Raw genomic sequence first — 18335 nt, 5'->3', positions numbered from 1 at the left:
AGTGGCTCACCCTTAGAATCCTTGCTACTCAGGAGGCTGAGATCTAGAGAACTGTATTTCAAACCAGTTCCCAGGCAGAAAAGTTCAGGAGACATCATATCCAATGAACTAGCAAAAAGTTAGAAACCAGGCTGGAGGCATGATTCAGGTGGTAGAGTGCCAGCTGAGCTTAGCAAGCTGAACAAGTATAAAGCCACTACTACCACCACCAAACCAACCAACTAACCAATCAATCAGAAGCTTTTCTTTTCTTAAAAAGATCCCTCTTGAGCCATAAGTATTTAACACACACTTATATGCTTTATGACATTTTACAAATGACTAACTGTTGAGAGTTTTTTCCCCAAAGAAATCGTAAGTATAATAATGCTTGCCAAAAGTACCAAACTGATATGAATAACTCTGGTTACTTTGTTATAGCAAACTCCTGATGTACCCTCAACTTTGAGTAAGAAATGGCCAGATGTGGTGCCATACTCTTATCCCAGCACTTGGAAAGTTGAGTCAAGAAGACCTTGAGTTTGAGGTCAGTGTGGGATGTATATTGAAATCGTGGCACAAAAACAAAAACAGAGCTGGGTACTGGTGGCTCATGACTATAATCCTAGCTACTCAGGAGGCTGAGATCTGAGGATTGTGGTTCAAAACCAGCCTGGGTAGGAAAGTCCGTGAGACTCTTATCTCCAATAAACCACTCAGAAAACTGGAAGTGGTGCTGTGGCTCAAGTGGTAGAGCACTAGCCTTGAGCTGAAGAGCTGAGGGACAGCGCTTAGGCCCAGAGTTCAAGCCCCACGACCCAAAACAACAATAACAACCTCCCCCAAAAACATAAACATAACAACCAAGAAAAAAAATAATACATGGATGCTTCAAGTTCCAGGAAATGAATGTAAAATTTTGTATAAACATGCGTGGTGTTCTGAGAAGGTACTTAGAGAATAGCCATGAATTCCAAACTCCCAGAATCACAGGCCTAAATGAATGCTGTTTTATTGTAAACATTGGAATTGCCTTTAAGCTAGAAGTTTACAGACCAAAACTAATTGAGCATAACCAATCTGTAACTCATATGGGCTAATCACCAGGCAGTATATACTTGCTTACGTACCGCCATATATTTATTTGTCTTAAATCTATAAACACAGAATGTTCTCTTGTTCTCTTCAGTCCCCACTGAGAGCTGTTAGAGGTCTCTCTAAATCAAACATGAGGAAATTTCTCTATGACATCCACATTAATCAAAACATAGAAACTTACAGTTTGCTTGACACTTTGCATAGTTTATTAAAAGCCAGTAATCATAAGTGTACACCCCACACCCTTGGAAATACATTGAATGGTTGATTTTTCCATTTAAGCAGCAGCACATGAACTACAGATGTAAGTGGCTTTCACATGTGATTCGTATTACCATTAAATCCATCTTGGTTCAGGTCCCCCAAGTGTGCCACGGCTGTGCCGAACCTCCCGAAGGTCTCCGTGCCCGTGAGGATCTGAGGATCTTGGAAGAGGAGGGCACTCACTTGCAGATAGAGGTAAACTTGGCCTACTTCCCTAGGGCTACTCTCCAATTCACGTTCCATGTAGAGAGGCGCGCCGACCAATACATCATCCATTCTGTAGAGAACCAAGACAGCCATCAGCCACCTAGTACCAAGAAGACTCTCTTTCTTTTTAAAATACAATTATTATTATTACTATTATTACTACTATTATCTTTAAGTAGTTGTACAAAGGGATTGCCATTTAACAAAGCCTTTTCTGAATACTATATATCTTGATCAATATCACCCCTTTCAACATTCTTACCTGTCCCTCCCCTGTCCACCGCTTGCCTCACTTTTCTTAATGTTGTAGGCTATACATTGGATGCTTGCCTCCATTTCCCCTTCTTCTCTTCATTCCTCTGCCCTTTCCCTTTGACCCCTCCTCACCTATCTATCTATCCATCCATCTCTCTCTCTCTCCACACACACACACACATACACACACACACACATTATAATCATCAGATATCCTTTGCTTTGTTTTGTCTCCAAAGTAGAATGTTGTAAGAAAATAAAAGGTGGGTAAATGAATGAAGAGGACAAGGGGTGGAGAATGCAGTCCAGAATTCAGTCAAGAATGCAACGTATAGCCTTAAAAAAATTAAGAAAAGGGAGGGAAGGGGCGGGCTGGGAGGGATGGATGAGAATGTTGAAAGGGATGACATTGATTAAGATGCTTTGTATTCATAAACTGCTTTGTTGGATGGCAACTCCTTTGCACAACTGTTTAAAGATAATAGGCAAAAGAAACAAGAGGTGTTAAATTAACACATTGAATGTATTAGCACCAAAACAGATTATTTAGAGATGAAGACAGCTGCCAAGAAAATAAAAATTGCAAATGGTTAAAGATGGCACAAGAAAGAACACAGCAGGGAACAATTGTTTTTGGCTATGAGCCTTCTAAGTGATTTGATTTGGTTTTTATTTTTAAATACTTAATAAATGTCATACCAACTAAATAATAAACTTGATCTCTACTAATGGCCTCAGTTAAAGTCTGTGTGAAGATAGTCCTGTCCTGGCAGACACAATGATATAAAAGCCACTTGAAGCAAAAGGAAATCAAAGAAATCGACGTTACCTTTAACTTTTATGTCTATGCTGAGGTTTCTCAGGTAATCAAAGTACCACAGTACTGCTGTTCATATAATTTCATTAGGAGATATTATCTTATTTCTAATAATGTAATACTGAGACATCATATGTAATAAATTTAGTGATATATTAATGTGGATATATAAGTAATATTAATATTTAGTGCATATGTCATGTAACAATATTAAAAGGCAAGAATGACATGAAAGTAGTTACTCAGAACCTTCCTTCCCTCCCCTCTCCCCTCTTTTCTGCCTCATTGCTCAGTCTTTAACTCTCCCCTCTCCTTTCCTTCCTTTTCTTTTGCTTTCCAAGACAGGTTGGCCTCAAACATGCTATCTTCCTGTTGCAGATTTCTAAATTCTGGGATTACAGGTGTGTACCACTGTGCCTACCTCAAGACTAGAAACTTTAAGACATGAGTGTTCTAAAAGACATACTGACTTAGTCTTGCCTCACACTTTCTCTAAGTTTGTTATCTTCCCAATGTTGTTAGTTTACAGTCTGTTTGACGACATCAGTTTATTGTCCATTTCTGAGTCACAGTCCTTTCCGATTAGGTTTAAGATGCGATGATAGATTGTTTAGAGAATTCAACAATGACTATTATTAGGTGAACTAATCGATCCCTCCTTAATTTACAAGTGAGGTTAATTTGCTATTCCTATGATGACAAATGTGTCAGGTTAAGGAAAATAGTATGTGAGATCCCAATGCATTCTGGGATGCCAGTCAGGGAGAGGCTGGGTGCTGGAGGAATACCAAGGAGGAGTGCTCCCTACAGGAGGGAGCACTGGTCTGGGTAGAGTCCTGACAGGATTAAGAGTGGGTTGTTCATATGGCAGTGTGGGAGCCAAGTGCAGTGCCCCAGAGCAGAGCTAGGGCACTGAGAGGCCCTGCTGTGCTGTCTGGTGGGAGGGTTCCAGTACACTAAATCAGACAAACGAAATGTACAATGAGTTCTTAGAGCTCAACTTAAGAAGAACACATTGTATTATAGTATTATAATATATAGCATCCTATAATACTATATGCCATTGCTCTAATCCACACTATCGGTATAGAATATACAATGAGACCAATAGAGAAAACCAATTAAAAATTGGGCAAGAGATTTGAATAGCTACCTCATCAAGAAAGACACACAGAGCAAACAAGCACATGGAAAGATTCTCAATGTCGTGCATTAGTAGGAACGCCAGTGAGATACTACTAAAATTCTCTTAGAAAGGCCCAGATCCAAAGTGCTGACAGCTCCAAATATAGCAAGGTTGTAGATCCGTGAAGGGCTCAGTCATGAGTAGTGGGGGCAAATGGAAAAATGACAAAGCCACTCTGGAAGCTTCTTTCAAAGTTGAACTTAGGCTGTCCGACCATATGTCCCCTGAAAAACTTGTGTTTATACAGGACTCAGTACACAAATATTTGCAGTATCCAGTATCATTGCCCAAACTAGGCACCGCCAAGGTACTCCTTAGTAGGTAAATGGATAAAGAAACCATGGTTTATCATACAATGGGGTATTATTCAGCATTGAAGAGAAATGGACTACAAAGCCATAGAAAGACATGGAGGAATGAAATAAATACTACTAATTTTATATACACTAATTTTATATATACTCTAGCTAATTTTATATACTCTTCCCTATAATCCTGACAACTGAGGAGGCCGAGATCTAAGAATCATGGTTCAAAGCCAGCCTGGGCAGGAAAGTCCATGTGACTATGATCTCCAGCTAATTATCAAAAAGCTAGAACACCAGCCCTGAGGAATAAAGCTTAGGGATAGTGTCCAGGACTCAGTTCACACCCCAGGACACACACACACACACACACACACACATGCGTGTGCATATGGGAGTTTGGGGGGGCAGTAAAACTACTCTTATGATACTGTAATAATGGACTCACATTGGCATGTATTTGGCAAAACACACATAATACCAAGAAAAGAATATGTGCTTTTTGTTCACTCCATATCAGTGTGGGTTCATCAATTGTAACAAATGGATTATACCAATGCCAGGTGTCAGTAATAAGGAAAGTAGGAGACTGAGAGGTGAGCAAGTAGGGGAAACAGCTTACTGCTTGTCTTGTAAACCTAACACATCTCCATAAATAGTTTATTAATAATAGTGAATAGGAAAGCTCTTTGGAAAAGTACGTTGAGGCAGATGAAATGAATAAAGAAAAAGCATGGATTTTGACAACATATTAGTTGAAATTTAAACAGGGCTTTTCTAATAACGAGGTGATCATATTCAAAAGTTACCTTGTCCAAATCAGGTGCCAGTGGATCACACCTGTAATCCTAAATACTCAGGAGACTGACAGCTGAAGATTGCTGTTCAAAGCCAGCCTGGGCAGGAAAGTCCATGAAGTCTCTTTTCTCCAATTAGTTCGCCAAAAAGTGGGAAATGGAGCGATGACTCCAATGGTGGATCACTAGCCTTGAGCCAAAAAAATCTCAGTGATAGCTCCCAAACCCTGAGTTCAAGCCCCAGGACTGGTGTACACGCATGTGCGCGCGCACACGCACACACACACACACACACACAGATCTTACTTTCTCTAATGGTGGATAATACAGAAATAGGATACATCTTTCATCTATCATTTAAGATCTCTCTCCCTCCCTCCTACACACATACACACTACAGAGTAGCATTTGATAAACAATACATCTTGTTAAGGTACTGGGCTGGTAGTTGAAAAAGAAGCACAGAGTATTTTTACATGTTAGACCATGAAAACAAGCAAAGGCTCCTGTTAGGAAGAACCAGGATGTGAAGTACTGGGGAAGAGCCTGGAGTCTGGAGCTACTTCTCCACTTGGCCCTCACTTGTCTACCCCAGCAGCAGACACAACATCTGGAAAACCTCCTGGAGCAGTTTCCAGCTGACTGAACTCTCACAAGAGGAGGGAGTGTGTGGCACTGAGCTCTGTAGCACGCACCCCAGCAATGATGGTAATTGTCTTCTCTTACTCCACAAGAATAGGCTGCATTGTTAAAACTTAGACCAAACTTTAACATGTTTCAAGTACATTTACTTAGAAAAATAAAAATCAAAGCTCACATTGCTTGTCACCCTGGCTGAGAGAGAGCAGAGTTTTGAGCTCTCCCAGTTCCTCTTAAAGTCACCTGTCTCTCTGGGTGTGGCTGCTTATAACCTAAGAATGAGACATCCAGGCACTGGCTCACCATCTCCTGATGGAGACATAGGCTCGGTTTTTATAGAGGAGGAAAGCCTTCTCATTGGTCACCAAGGGTGTGAGCATGCCCAGGGCTCACTGCCCAGTCCCTTCCTCAGTGCCAACGTTAAGACTTAACATTGAGAAAGCCTAGCCCGTTGTAGAATCCTGGGATTCGAGAAATAATATGACAGCCTTGATTTATTCTCTTTGAAATATATTTCCCTAATGCTCAAGTATAAATCTCATAAAACGCCCTATACTTTAAAAAAGAAAAAGGAACATTTGTTCTTCATTTATAATTATACCCTCATGGAATTAAGACACAATAACTGTCTCGGGTTCAATTGGTACAATGTGTCTTGTAGAAGATTTTGCACTGAGTCTAAATATTAATTTATATTCACAATGGAACTTAATCATAGTACATATTGTTGTTGAGGCTGGTGTTTTTTTTTTTCTTTGCCGGTCGTGGGGCCTGAATTCTGGGTCTGGGTGCTGTCCCTCAGCTCTTCGGCTCAAGGCTAGTGCTCTACCACTGGAGCCACAGCGCCACTTCCAGCTTTTTCTGTTTATGTGGTGCTGAGGAATCGAACCCACGGCCTCATGCTTGCAAGGCATGCACTCTACTGCTGAGCCACCTTCCAGCCCCGAGGCTGGTGTTTTTAAATCTTCAGCTTGTAACCTGTTAGTGGATTATGAAATCCAGTTAACAGGTCTATCCCAAATTTTAAAAAGAATTAAAAAAATACTATAATAGAAAATAGAGTAAATGTCTTGTAATACATAGTAAAGATAAATATTGTTCTCAGATTTTTTGTTTCAGGGGTGTGTGTGTGTGTGTGTGTGTGTGTGTGTGTGTGTGTGTGTGTGCATGCACATGCAAATGTTCATGTCTGTGTGGGGGAAATAAGATGTCTAGTATATGTCTTTTCATGAACCATAAGAAAAAGACAAAAGTTAGAAAGTCTCTTTAGTAGACTGAATGCCACTAAGTTATTTTAAAATTGATCAAATCCTTTTCTAAATAATCCCAATTCAGGCTTCAAGTTTTAAAATACTTATTAGCAAAGATAGTTTTCATTAATGTTCTAATAAATAGTTGCAAATGATAGGTTGGCTGCTATCCTAAAACAATGTACATGTATGTAGCATATGTGTAGAGATTTCAACATGTATTTAATATATTTTAATCTAAAATTTTAACAAAAGTAACAATGATGGAGAAATAATAGTAATGTGGTTTCACTAAAATTCACTTTCTTTACTTGGGCTCTGTTGGTGGTGGTATTGCATAAAAGTATGTCCACATTAATGTCATTTTATTTGAAATAGCAAATGGTTAAGAACAGATTTCATTAAACCTCTGTGCAGAATTCTTTCTCCTCTCTCTCTTTCTTTCTCTCTCTTTCTTTTCTTTTTGGTGCTGGTTCTGGGGCTTGAACTCAGGGCCTGGGTGCTGTCCCTGACCTTTGGTACTGAAAGCTAGTGCTCTACTACTACAGCCACAGCTCCATCTCTGGTTTTGGGTGGTTAATTGGCGATAACAGTCTCATGACTTTCCTGCCTGAGCTGGCTTTGAACCATGATCCTCAGATGTTAGCCTCCCAATTAGTTAGGATTACAGAGGTGCCTGGCTTATCTCCTTTCTATGTCTAAATCCACTCTGAAAATCTAGCACAATGCAAGGCTCAATAGCTGAGTGCATCCTTTACATGGCATTTGACACAGAACATTACATGCATTTCCTTCAGAAGCAAAGCATAGATGTAGTAATAGAATGTACAGGATCTACCATTGGGAATACTGAACATGAGGAGTCTGACTTCATGTTGTCTCTACCCAAGTGGTTTTAGAGGTTGATGTCAACTTTGGCTCTTTTTTTTCCCACAGCAGTACATTTTGTATGCTAATGCCTGCATTTGGTAACAAGCTTGTGAAGAAATTCCTCACACAGTTTATATACACAGAGTTTGTACCACTGGCTACCTTAAGATAATTAAACAGAACTTACTTTTGCCAATTTGCTTATCGGTACTTTTCAAAATCATCATGGGTTGTCAATATCATCAGCCACCTAGTGTGGACATACCTGTTTGGTCTAAATCTGTAAGTTTATAATAGTGGGAGCTTTTCTTCTTAATAATATTGAAAAGGATGACATTGATCAGGACACATTGCATTCATATACTGCTTCATTGAATAGCAACTCCTTTGTACAATGACTGAAAGATAATAAAATATGTATATATATGTATATATGTATATATGTGTATATATATATATATATATATATATATATTTATATATTTAGAGCCGGGCACTGGTGGCTCACGCCTATAATCCTAGCTACTGAGGAGGTTAAGATCTTAGGATCGTGATTCAAAGCCAGCCTGGACAGGAAAAACCGTGAAACTCTTATCTCCAATAAACCACCAGAAAACCAGAAGTAGTGCTGTGGCTCAAGTGGTAGAGCACTAGCCTTGAGCTGAAGAGCTGAGGGACAGAATTCGGGCTGAGAGTACAATCCCCACAACTAACTATTTTATTTTTAATGTTGAAGTGTGGTAGCCCACAGCTTAGCACACTGGAGGCTGAAACAAGAGGTTTGGGACAGTGAGTTCTAGTCTTTTGTTATTATTATTATTAGTTGCTGTTGTACAAAGCAGTTTATGAACACAATGCATCTTGATCAATGTCACCCCTTTCTACATTCTCCCCCAACCCACCCAACCCACTGAGATCGACTCTTAAAATACACACATGCGTGCACGTGCATATGTGCGGGCGCACACGCGAGTGCACACACACACACACACACACACACACACACGGGGGGGGGGTGGATTTCCTATCAGTTTATGAATTTGGTCACTTCTTGATGATACTTTCTTTTCTCTCCTTTTCCCCCTGCTTGGTTAGCAAAGGGAAAGTCTGCTTTGGTGGTCTCATAAGTGTGTATGCATGCATGTGTATGGGGGGGATAAGTCTTCTTTTCTTCCCTTTCCCATCTTCCCTTTTCCCCCACCCCCTCCTCCTTCCCTCTTTCTCCTCTTCCTCTTCGTCCTTCCTCTCCATGCAGGGGTTTGAATTCAGGGCCTCAAGCTTATTTGGCAAATGCTTTACCAGCAGATCGACATTCCCATCCTTCTTCTTCTTTTTTTTTTTTTAATTTTGCTTGAATTTATTTTTCCAATAGGGTTAACTACCCCCAAAATGTCTCTTATTGTGATTTTCCTACATCAACTTCCTGAATGATTATGATTATAGGTGTGAGCAACCAGGCAAATCAGAGCTCTTCATGACCAACCACCCAGCCAAGTGATTCTTTTAGCCCGTCTGTATCTATTTATCTGCTGCCTTTACAATCATTTCTGTAGTCAATTTGAATGACTTCCAGAATATATTCATTTTAGAATAGAATCTTGAATTACATTGTATCTAAACAATTAAAGACATCAAACTGAACTATAAGCACTCTACCTTTGGGAATAGTGCTATTAAGCGAAAGAACCTACTTCTTAAATACAGTCTGAAGAATTAAGAAGACAGTACAGGGCCTAATGAGAAAAAAGTATAGAGAATGAGTTTTAGGATCATTATGAAAGAATAAATTTATCTCTTAAAAATTCCTGTGTGTGTTATTACCATGTTGTTTTGATCAGCAGAAAACCAATGAAATCTTTTTCTAAAAACAAAACAAAACAAAGCAAAAACAGCAAAGCCTTTCTCCCCCTTTACATGGCAAGACTATGTCCTATAAATATTGTCATGAAACCTTGCTTCTGTCTAAATTGAGGATCCTTCTGGGAAGTAGAAAGTGGCCTTGAGGGCATGTTATGAAAGCTGGAAAAACTTGCAAGGATTGTCAGTGGGCTTGGCTCCCGGATGGGACCATGTGGACCAAAGCTGGCCCCCTGAGATCCTGCCAGGCACTCAAGAGAGAGGGCCTGTGTGTATAGATGGTTGTCTAAGACACAAACGTCTATACACATCGGTAAGGATTTTTTTTTTGCTGCTGTGGTTGGTCATAGGACTTGAACTCTATAGGGTTTTTATTGTTACTATAGGATATGCTCGTTAAATCTGAATGTCATGCTATGTTTTGACTTCGAGTCCTAAATTACTGCGCGGCATTGATAGCAATTACAGATGATCCAAGTTGGTCATCTTGACTGGTTGGCCCTTATGGTGACTTTCTTTTCACAACTCAGATGATTGGTGGTTAAGGCAATTTAATTTTAAGTTAACTGCTTGCAGGATGTGATTCATGCTCAAGCAGATGTGTGAAATATACCCGAGTGCAGCTATGTTTGCTTCCTCCACTGCTTCTTCACTGATCCAAGCTGCTGATGTGATAGATCCATCTGGGGAAACCAATGCTTCAACAGGCCATTTCTTCCCTTGGAATCTTCCACTGCTCACAAAGTGTTGTATCTTCCTGGAAAGACTCCACCTAGCCCACTTGTATAGCCATTTGGAGTCAATGCCACGAGTTCTATACCTTCCTAGAATAGCCATACATTCCTCTTCATACCCCCTTGTAGTTTTCTAGAACATTCCAGAAGCTTCCACCTCCAAGAATTTGCCTATTTTGCTATATGACCAAGACATTCCTCTCCCATGGAAACTCCTGGCTTCTTCCATCCTCTCCTTTAGGTCTCTTCTCTTCTGGAATCCTATCATTGAGGCTGCCCTTTGCCATGTAGTCAATTTAAAATGCATCCCTTACCATTCTCACTCTTTGCCTTCTGCTTTTCGTTTTCACTTTTAACTCAGATTTCAATTTGTTTTGTTTGTTTTGAGGGGTCCAGTTGTGGGGCCTGAACTCTGGGTCTGGGCGCTGTCCCTCAGCTCTTCAGTTCAGGCTAGCGCTCTACCACTTGAGTCACAGCACCACTTCCGGCTTTTTTGCTTATGTGGTGCTGAGGAATCGAACCCAGGGCCTCAGGCATGCAAGGCAAGCGCTCTACCACTGAGCCACCTTCCCAGCCCAACTCAGATTTCAGTTTAAAGAGCAGTTTTATATGCAAAGCTAATGTGAGTAGGAAGTACAGTTGTTCTCATGTTAATCTACCCTTTTCAGAAAACTCACTGGGGCAGTACATTTTTGACAATCAATGTCTATATTCATGCCTCATTATCAATCAAAGTATGTAGCTTATGTGGTGGACAGGAAGGTCTGTCTACCACCTATCTGAAATGCTTGGTGCATCCTGGAACAAATTAAGAATTATTCAGATACTTGCTTTCTATAGAAATATGAGCTCAACGAGAATAGATGTGGGGTCACTCACCATTGTAGTGTGTAGAGCACCAAGAACAATGCCTTCATATGGTGGGGGTTCTAGTAGTATTGGTCATATGGATAATCAGTAAATCTCAAATTTAAGACTTTTTCCATCCTTCCCTTCATCCATCCTCCTTTCCTTCCTTGTTTTTGGACAAGGTCTCAGTGTGGCTTGTATTAGATTGGCCTTTAAATTGTGATCATCCAGCCTCAGCTTCCCAGGTGCTGGGATTGCAGGCATGTACCACCATTCATGGCTGAGATTGTATTATTTAATGATTTGTTCATTTATCAGGCACATTGAGTGAAACAAAAGAATGTTTAATAACAATTTTTGAATTCATGACTTATGTAAAACCACATTTCAGCTGTGTTGTTTGGTCCAAGTTCAACTGTAATTTACTAGTGTAAACTGAAAAATAACATTATTATTCCATCCCTCTGCATGGATTTTACTCAGATGTTGGTTAAAGCAATGTTAGAAGGAAAAGAAATCTCCTTATGATTTATATGCAAATGTTTTATGACTATATCATATGTTAGGGGAAACTTCTAGAAGCAGAGAAAGATTAATGAAGCAAGGCCTCAATGGTGATGGATCTCAACTGGCTAACGATGATTCATTTCATGGTGTTAAATTTAAAAAACTAAATAAAATAGTCCTCTTTTGAAAGTGGCAGATGTGGAAAATCTCAGTGAAGACATAAAATAGGATGACAGAATTTTTTATTAGATGTATCCTCTTGTTCTAAACCAAAAAAAAAGTTGAAACAAGAGGGCTTCTATCTTGTTGAGGAAGTATGGAAGGATGTACTTTGTGAAAAAGAAATATAACATCTTTGTGGATGAACATAATGTACATTAAGTGTGCAGATGTTCTTATAAACTTACCCATCATTGTTAACGTCAGATACCACAACAGTATATCCAAAATAAGATGCCATCTGCAAAAGAAAACCATAGGGTAATATATTTTGTCTAGAAGTCATTTTTATAGTCACTCTTAAACATTCTGGAGAGATGAATCTGATTGTGGCTACATTTTTGCATTTAAATTCATAAACTCTTGAACATGGTCTGGGTCTTTGAATCATTTAGTCTAACCCCTGACTCAATGAATAATTTTTCCCCTAATAACCCTGACATCTGCTTGGATATTTTTTGGCTATTCTCAACAATCAGCCCATTCAATCTGTGGATGTTACTGTTTGAATGTTCTTTGCTACATGTGAACCTCCCATAACTTCTTGTATTTAGACCCATCTAATTCTGCCATCTTGAATCCATAGAATACACCAGATTTCAACTGCATATGAGGTCTCCTGGGAAAACATTTGTAGATGGTTCACCATACAGATCCCTATCCTCAGAGATATCATGAGACGCAGGATTTACATTTATCCCCTACTTTGGGTTCTACCTTGTTGAAACTTTAAAAACATTTTTAACTTTGGGAGACTTGTTGAGCTCACAGTTAATGAAACCTCACAAATCTTTTCTATAAGCAATATAGCATAGTCACCTTACATTTTTGTCTCTGAAATTTTTTGTTTTGAATATGTATTTTCAGCATTTTTAATATTTTCAGATTTGACTTATCAATTCTGCTTAAAAATCATTTAATGAACATACAGTCCTCAAGAAAGTGTACTCCATGGAGGGAGATTTTAGTACATTTTGTTCTTCTCTCTGCAATATCAGAGCATCGTATTAATGTAGATGCCAGGTGCCAAACCCTCTTTGCTGAGTGAGTAAACACTAGAGTGGGACCTGCTGTGCAAGCGATCCCTTCTTTCATCTCTTTTCTTTGTTGCAAACACAGATGGTGAAATTCTTACTCCATGATGGTACTGTGTGGCTTTCACCCTGGGAAATTTTGCCATCTACACATTAAGTTCTAAGGCTAGGTAGTAATGAAGACAAGAAGTTATAGGAGCATTCAATGTAATATTGTTGAAAATAATTCCAATGATAAAAAGATACAAGAAAGAGATCTGGCCATAGCAATCTTGCTACATTATTTTTCTTTTATTGATTTCTTTTATCACATAAGCATATTAACTGCACACATTAGTGGAACTGTTATATTGTCATGTACGCATACTGCATGTACTGGTTAGACCACCCTCTAAAGGGTATTGTTCAAAATTTACAAACTCTCCATCTTCAATCATCTCATTTCTCCATACCATCCATGAGAGTATCATAAAAGACATAAAACATCTGTTAAAAATCTCATGATAACAGGTAGTCTGAATCCCCCAAAGCATTCATTTAAAAAACTCAATTAATCGTGTTGACATGACTCCCTTAGATGGTAAGACCATGTTCCGTGATTAAAGAAGTGTAGCAAATCTCAGCAGGTCAAAATACCCAGACAAACAGCGACCTTAGATGCATCATATTTCTGCACAGGAGCAGTAAGATCCTGTTTTTCTGGACCTCAGCGCATGACAGTGGCTAAGAAGGAACGTCTATTCTCTGGGAGGAAGAGACCAGGACAATGGTGTGTAGGAATCCCCTGTAAAACTGAGGCTCATGGGAGGGATTTAGTTACATTGAAGAAGGGACACAGAAGCCAGGCCCACTCTGGCCAGTTGCATGAGTCCTGGAAGAAGCCAGGGTTATCTTACAGAAAGGAAGTACCAAGAACTGACCACCAGGCACTGAGAAACACCTACCATAGGACAAGTCTTGTCTCCCATCCCAGCCTTTTGCTTTTGAGGAACATAATGTGTGCTGTGAAGTCCTACTCAGTGCTAGCAATGAGAAAGATTATGCAAATTCTGCATACAACTGCAATCTAACCTGCTCTTTCAGATTCTTTCCTTCTTAGCACACATGGAGAAGCTAGGAAGCGCCGTGTGTGTTTCCTGATGTTTCCGTCTTTTCCTCCAATTTCCTGGGTTCTTAGCGATGGGTGTGATTTATTCCCTTCAATGCAATGTGTGTGCATATGCTTGCACATATGCTTACACACACACACACACACACACACACACACACACACACACACACTACTCTGCCAGCAGAAGCATGTGTCCTCCATGTTACTCTCTAGATGGCATTACAGAAACTAATCATCATCCCAGCTATTTCCCACCATGCAATGCTACTTTTCCCAAGGCTGCCACTTATCATGAGCAATTATGTAGTCACTTTATCAAGACCTCGGTCTGTTCTACCCATGACCTCATTAACTCTCATTTTTAAGTGCAGCATAGAGTGACCAAGAAATTTTTACAAACAAGAAAATGGAATTCTCCCTTGGCAACCTGGAGGAAGGGGTTTCCTTAGCAGGCCTATCTCCTTGAAAGACAGAAGCTGGATACAGGCTGCTAAGATCAAAGTGTACACTTCTGACTGAATGCAGCTAAAACAACAAAACAAAACCAAAAACCTCTTGAAACTAGGGAGTTACTGATGAAGGCTCCTGGAAGATGCCTGCATCTTTTATTCTTAGCATCTACTTCTTGCTCGTTGGCTTGCTTATAGCTACTGTGGCCTGCGTTGTGCTAATCAGACATGTCAAGTTGCTTCTGGTTGAATCTTCCTAGGGGCTTTTAATGGCTTTGCATTAGAGATGCTGTGACCATACCAGGTAAAAGCTTTGCCATCTACTCCCTTTAACACCCACACAACAATGTTATATAGTTAAAATGTTTTTTCTTTACATCACTGATCACTGTCTGAAATTATCTTGAGAACTGCCCCACTTCATTTACAACTGCTTGAGAGCTGGGATACTGCCCGAGGCTCTGTTTTGTTTTCACTTTCCATACAACAATTTATACCACAGAGTAGCTTCTTATTAAACATCTGAGTGAATGAATAAATGCCATGTTCATTAAAATACACTATTAGAACAGAGTGACATTTATCATTTTATATGAAAATATCTTTACCTGTTCACCAGTAAAATTCTGAATAAAGGTCATATCTGTTGAGTTAATGATTGAGACCTGAAATTACAGAAATTAGATAGGCATATAGTTAGATATACAATGGGTGGTTTTTTTAAAAAAAATTGCAACTTAAATCATTTAACATTTTTTGTGAAGAGTAATAAATGATCAGTCAGATATAAAACATAAGCAAGCCCAAGAAAATGATCTAAACCAAAATTAAACTTTCTGTTTATGAGTGTCTAGGATATTTTTAGACATAACTTTCAGTGCATATATTTTGTAGGGAAGTAATAGTTGAATTCAATCACATTGAGAGCAACTGCCTTGATTATTGGTTAACTTAGTTAAGGTTTTTTTTTGTCTAAAACTGCTTTGGTGCTTATAAAATTGGCATTTAGAATTCTTTTCAATAAGTATAGAAGTTTAAGGTACTAACCATATAGCAAGATTTTTTTAGAAATATTTGAATATTATAATTATAGATATCATATTACATATAAATATTATATATATTAAAAAGACGATCATTTTGGTAACTTTATGGCAACTAGTTGTAATGGGTTTAAAGAGTGTCCAGCACAAATTCTATGTTTATGTGGAAACACAGAATAAGATTGTATTAGGATATAGTATCTTTGTAGATGAAATTAGCTAAGGATCTTGAGATATGATCATCTTAAGCAGGCCCCAAGTCCTATGACTTATATTCGGATAAAAAGAGGAGAGGCTACATATAGATACAGAGATGATAAGGTGAAGATGTCAGAGGTTGGAATGATGTTGCCACAAGCCAAGAAAAGAGTCACCAGAAGCTGGAAGAGGCAACAAGGAACTGCATCTAGATGCTTTGGAGGGGGCATGCACATACTCTTAACCTTTACTTCATATTAGTGGCCTCTGGGAACTAGGAGAGAATACACCTACATTGCAATAAGGCACAGTGTTTGTTGAAAATTATTATGGTGGTCTTAGCAAACCAAGACATTAGCAAAATAACACTGATGTTATTATTTCTACCATACCAGACATAGTAAAGTGTCAATGATGATAACAATGGCAGCCTCTACAATAATCCTACCTTTTACATGTAGATCAGCTGTGGTATAGACCAGCTCTAGGGTAGGAGATCAATGTAGTCACTCAGAGCCCTAACTTAGATAGAGCCTAATGATTTTATTCTCCATTGTTACTGTCTTAATAATTTTTAATAAATTTTAATACTAATTTAATAATTATACACCCCACATTTTAACTTTAAACTAGGCCCTACAATCCATGCAGCTAGCTAATGGAGTACATGGATCTGGGCAAATCTCACCTGGTTTACTTTCCTTCCTGCATTGTAAGGGAATCCCCCAGTAAGTGGGGGAAATTCATGATTAAAGGAAAATTAAAAAGCCCTTAAAATGGTATGGGAGAAAACATTTCTTTGTACCAGCAAGAAAACATTCTAGTGCTGTCTCTCAGTACTTACATATCCAAAATTCTGTGCTCCTCTGGGAACTCCAGCAACCAATTCTGAGGATAAAAATAGTCATTTTAGAAGGGGAATAACACATATTTTGAGCTATGCCACCAATAGATGGTAAAGACTAGATCTCTTAAATGTGTAGCCATTGAGTGGAGGGTTAGAAGTTGAAATTGAGGGCTTTTTACACTTACATTTTCATTTGATTTTGTTGCAAACAGTAGAAAATAGGAACCAAGGTTTTACTCTGAAACTTCTCAATTTATAAAGCAGCCTGAGCACAATTCTGCCTCTAGATCATCAGCCTGGCTTTTCAGGTTTGCATGCAATTTATATGCTAAGCCTCTCATACTGTCACTAGCCTTCAACATGGGACCATACTTGATACAGGCATAGAAATAAAGTTCTTGTCACCTAAACATGCTAAAACAATTTTGGTCACCCAAGGAAAGGCCACATATCCTGGAGTATCAGAAGTGGGCCTTCTACAACTGTTGGCAGCAACTTAGGGGCAATTTGGAAGCCAAGATTTTCCCAAGAAGAAAGTTTCAGTGGCAGTGGAGACAACGTTGTGAGGAAGGGTCAGAATATTCCCTTGGGCAGGGTACTGGCTTTAGATTCAGAAAGCAGTGGTTCCTGTCTCAGGTCTGCCATACAACTGGGATAAATGACTGAATCTAGTTTCTTCTAATCATTTGCAATATATGGGAGTTGGAACAACTGATTTTTCAAGAGTATTTCTAGCTGGGTGCCAGTTCCTCATGCCTGTAATCCTAGCTACCCAGGAGGTTGAGATCTGAGGATCATGCAGACCAATTTGTGAGACTCATTTTCAATGAACAATATGAGTTGGAATGAGCGAAAGTAAAGAATTACATGATCTGACTTCTGTTCTAGAGATGCATTTTCATGATGGAGTTAGGGTAGACTACAGAAAGGTAAAAGCAGGGAGATTAGGAAGATCCGTTAAGAAGTTACTACAGTCATAAAGGTGACAGATGATGGAAGCTATTTCAGTGTTACAGTTTGGATTGGAGTAGAAGCTATGGACCAGGTAAGAAGTAATCTAAACAGAGTTATTTTGAGGGTTTAGAGAACAGGACTTGCTTATGGATTGGACATGGGACATATAATAAGGGCCACATGCCAAGGCTGACTTCCAAGCTTTTTGGCTTGGGAAATCTGGAGGATGACAATGGTATTGGGTCCCAACTGGGAGAATGACAATAGAGGACACCACACCTCTCAGTAGGGGAAGGTCAGATATCCAGTTACTGGCTCACTGAATTTGGAGTCGCTACTCAAGTAAAGTTGTTGAGTAGAGTTGGATCCATCAACCTGGAATTCTCTCTGCGATGGGATGAGATGACCATGATGGAACTCAAACAGCAGGAACCCGTCAATGGGTTTCATCCGGAGAAACTTCAAGCATGAGTGAAATGAAAGAGCTGCCAAGGTTAAAGAAGCTAAATGGAGAAATGAGGAGGGGTGAGTCATTCTGTTAGCCACGGGAGATGTGCAACATGGAGGCATGCGGATTGCTTAACAGGAGTTGCTGGAGTAGAAATAGGACCAACAGAGGGGATTAAGAGGAGGGATCTAAGGATCCCTCTGTTGGCCGGAGAATGCAGGTGGAGAAGACTGTAGTTCTTTCAAAGCAGAGAACTACAGATAGGAAATGGAGGGTTGGGGAATAAGAGAATTTTTTTCTTTATGTGGGGGAGATAACAACAGGAAACAAGTAATCCTAGCTACTCAGGAGGCTGAGACTTAAGGACCATGGTTTGAAGCCAGCCCAGGTAGGAAAGTCCATGAGACTCTTATCTCTA

At 39.4% G+C, this 18335-nt stretch overlaps 1 protein-coding gene across 1 annotated transcript in view; it reads right to left on the bottom strand.

Moving 5' to 3' along the window:
- Positions 1–18335, bottom strand: part of Itga8 (integrin, alpha 8) — a 165319-nt gene that overhangs the window by 103858 nt on the left and 43126 nt on the right. The window contains exons 9-12 of the mRNA XM_013014739.1: positions 16513–16556; positions 15036–15092; positions 12022–12074; positions 1413–1618 (exon numbers count right to left, since the gene is read on the bottom strand). Coding sequence (XP_012870193.1) covers positions 1413–1618; positions 12022–12074; positions 15036–15092; positions 16513–16556 — 360 coding nt within the window. The remainder of the gene's footprint in view (positions 1–1412; positions 1619–12021; positions 12075–15035; positions 15093–16512; positions 16557–18335) is intronic.

Source organism: Dipodomys ordii, unplaced genomic scaffold (genome assembly GCF_000151885.1).
Source record: "Dipodomys ordii isolate 6190 unplaced genomic scaffold, Dord_2.0 Scaffold24, whole genome shotgun sequence".
NCBI lineage: Eukaryota > Metazoa > Chordata > Mammalia > Rodentia > Heteromyidae > Dipodomys > Dipodomys ordii.
The sequence above is the reverse complement of the archived record's forward strand: the minus strand, read 5'-3'. Positions and strand labels throughout refer to the sequence as shown.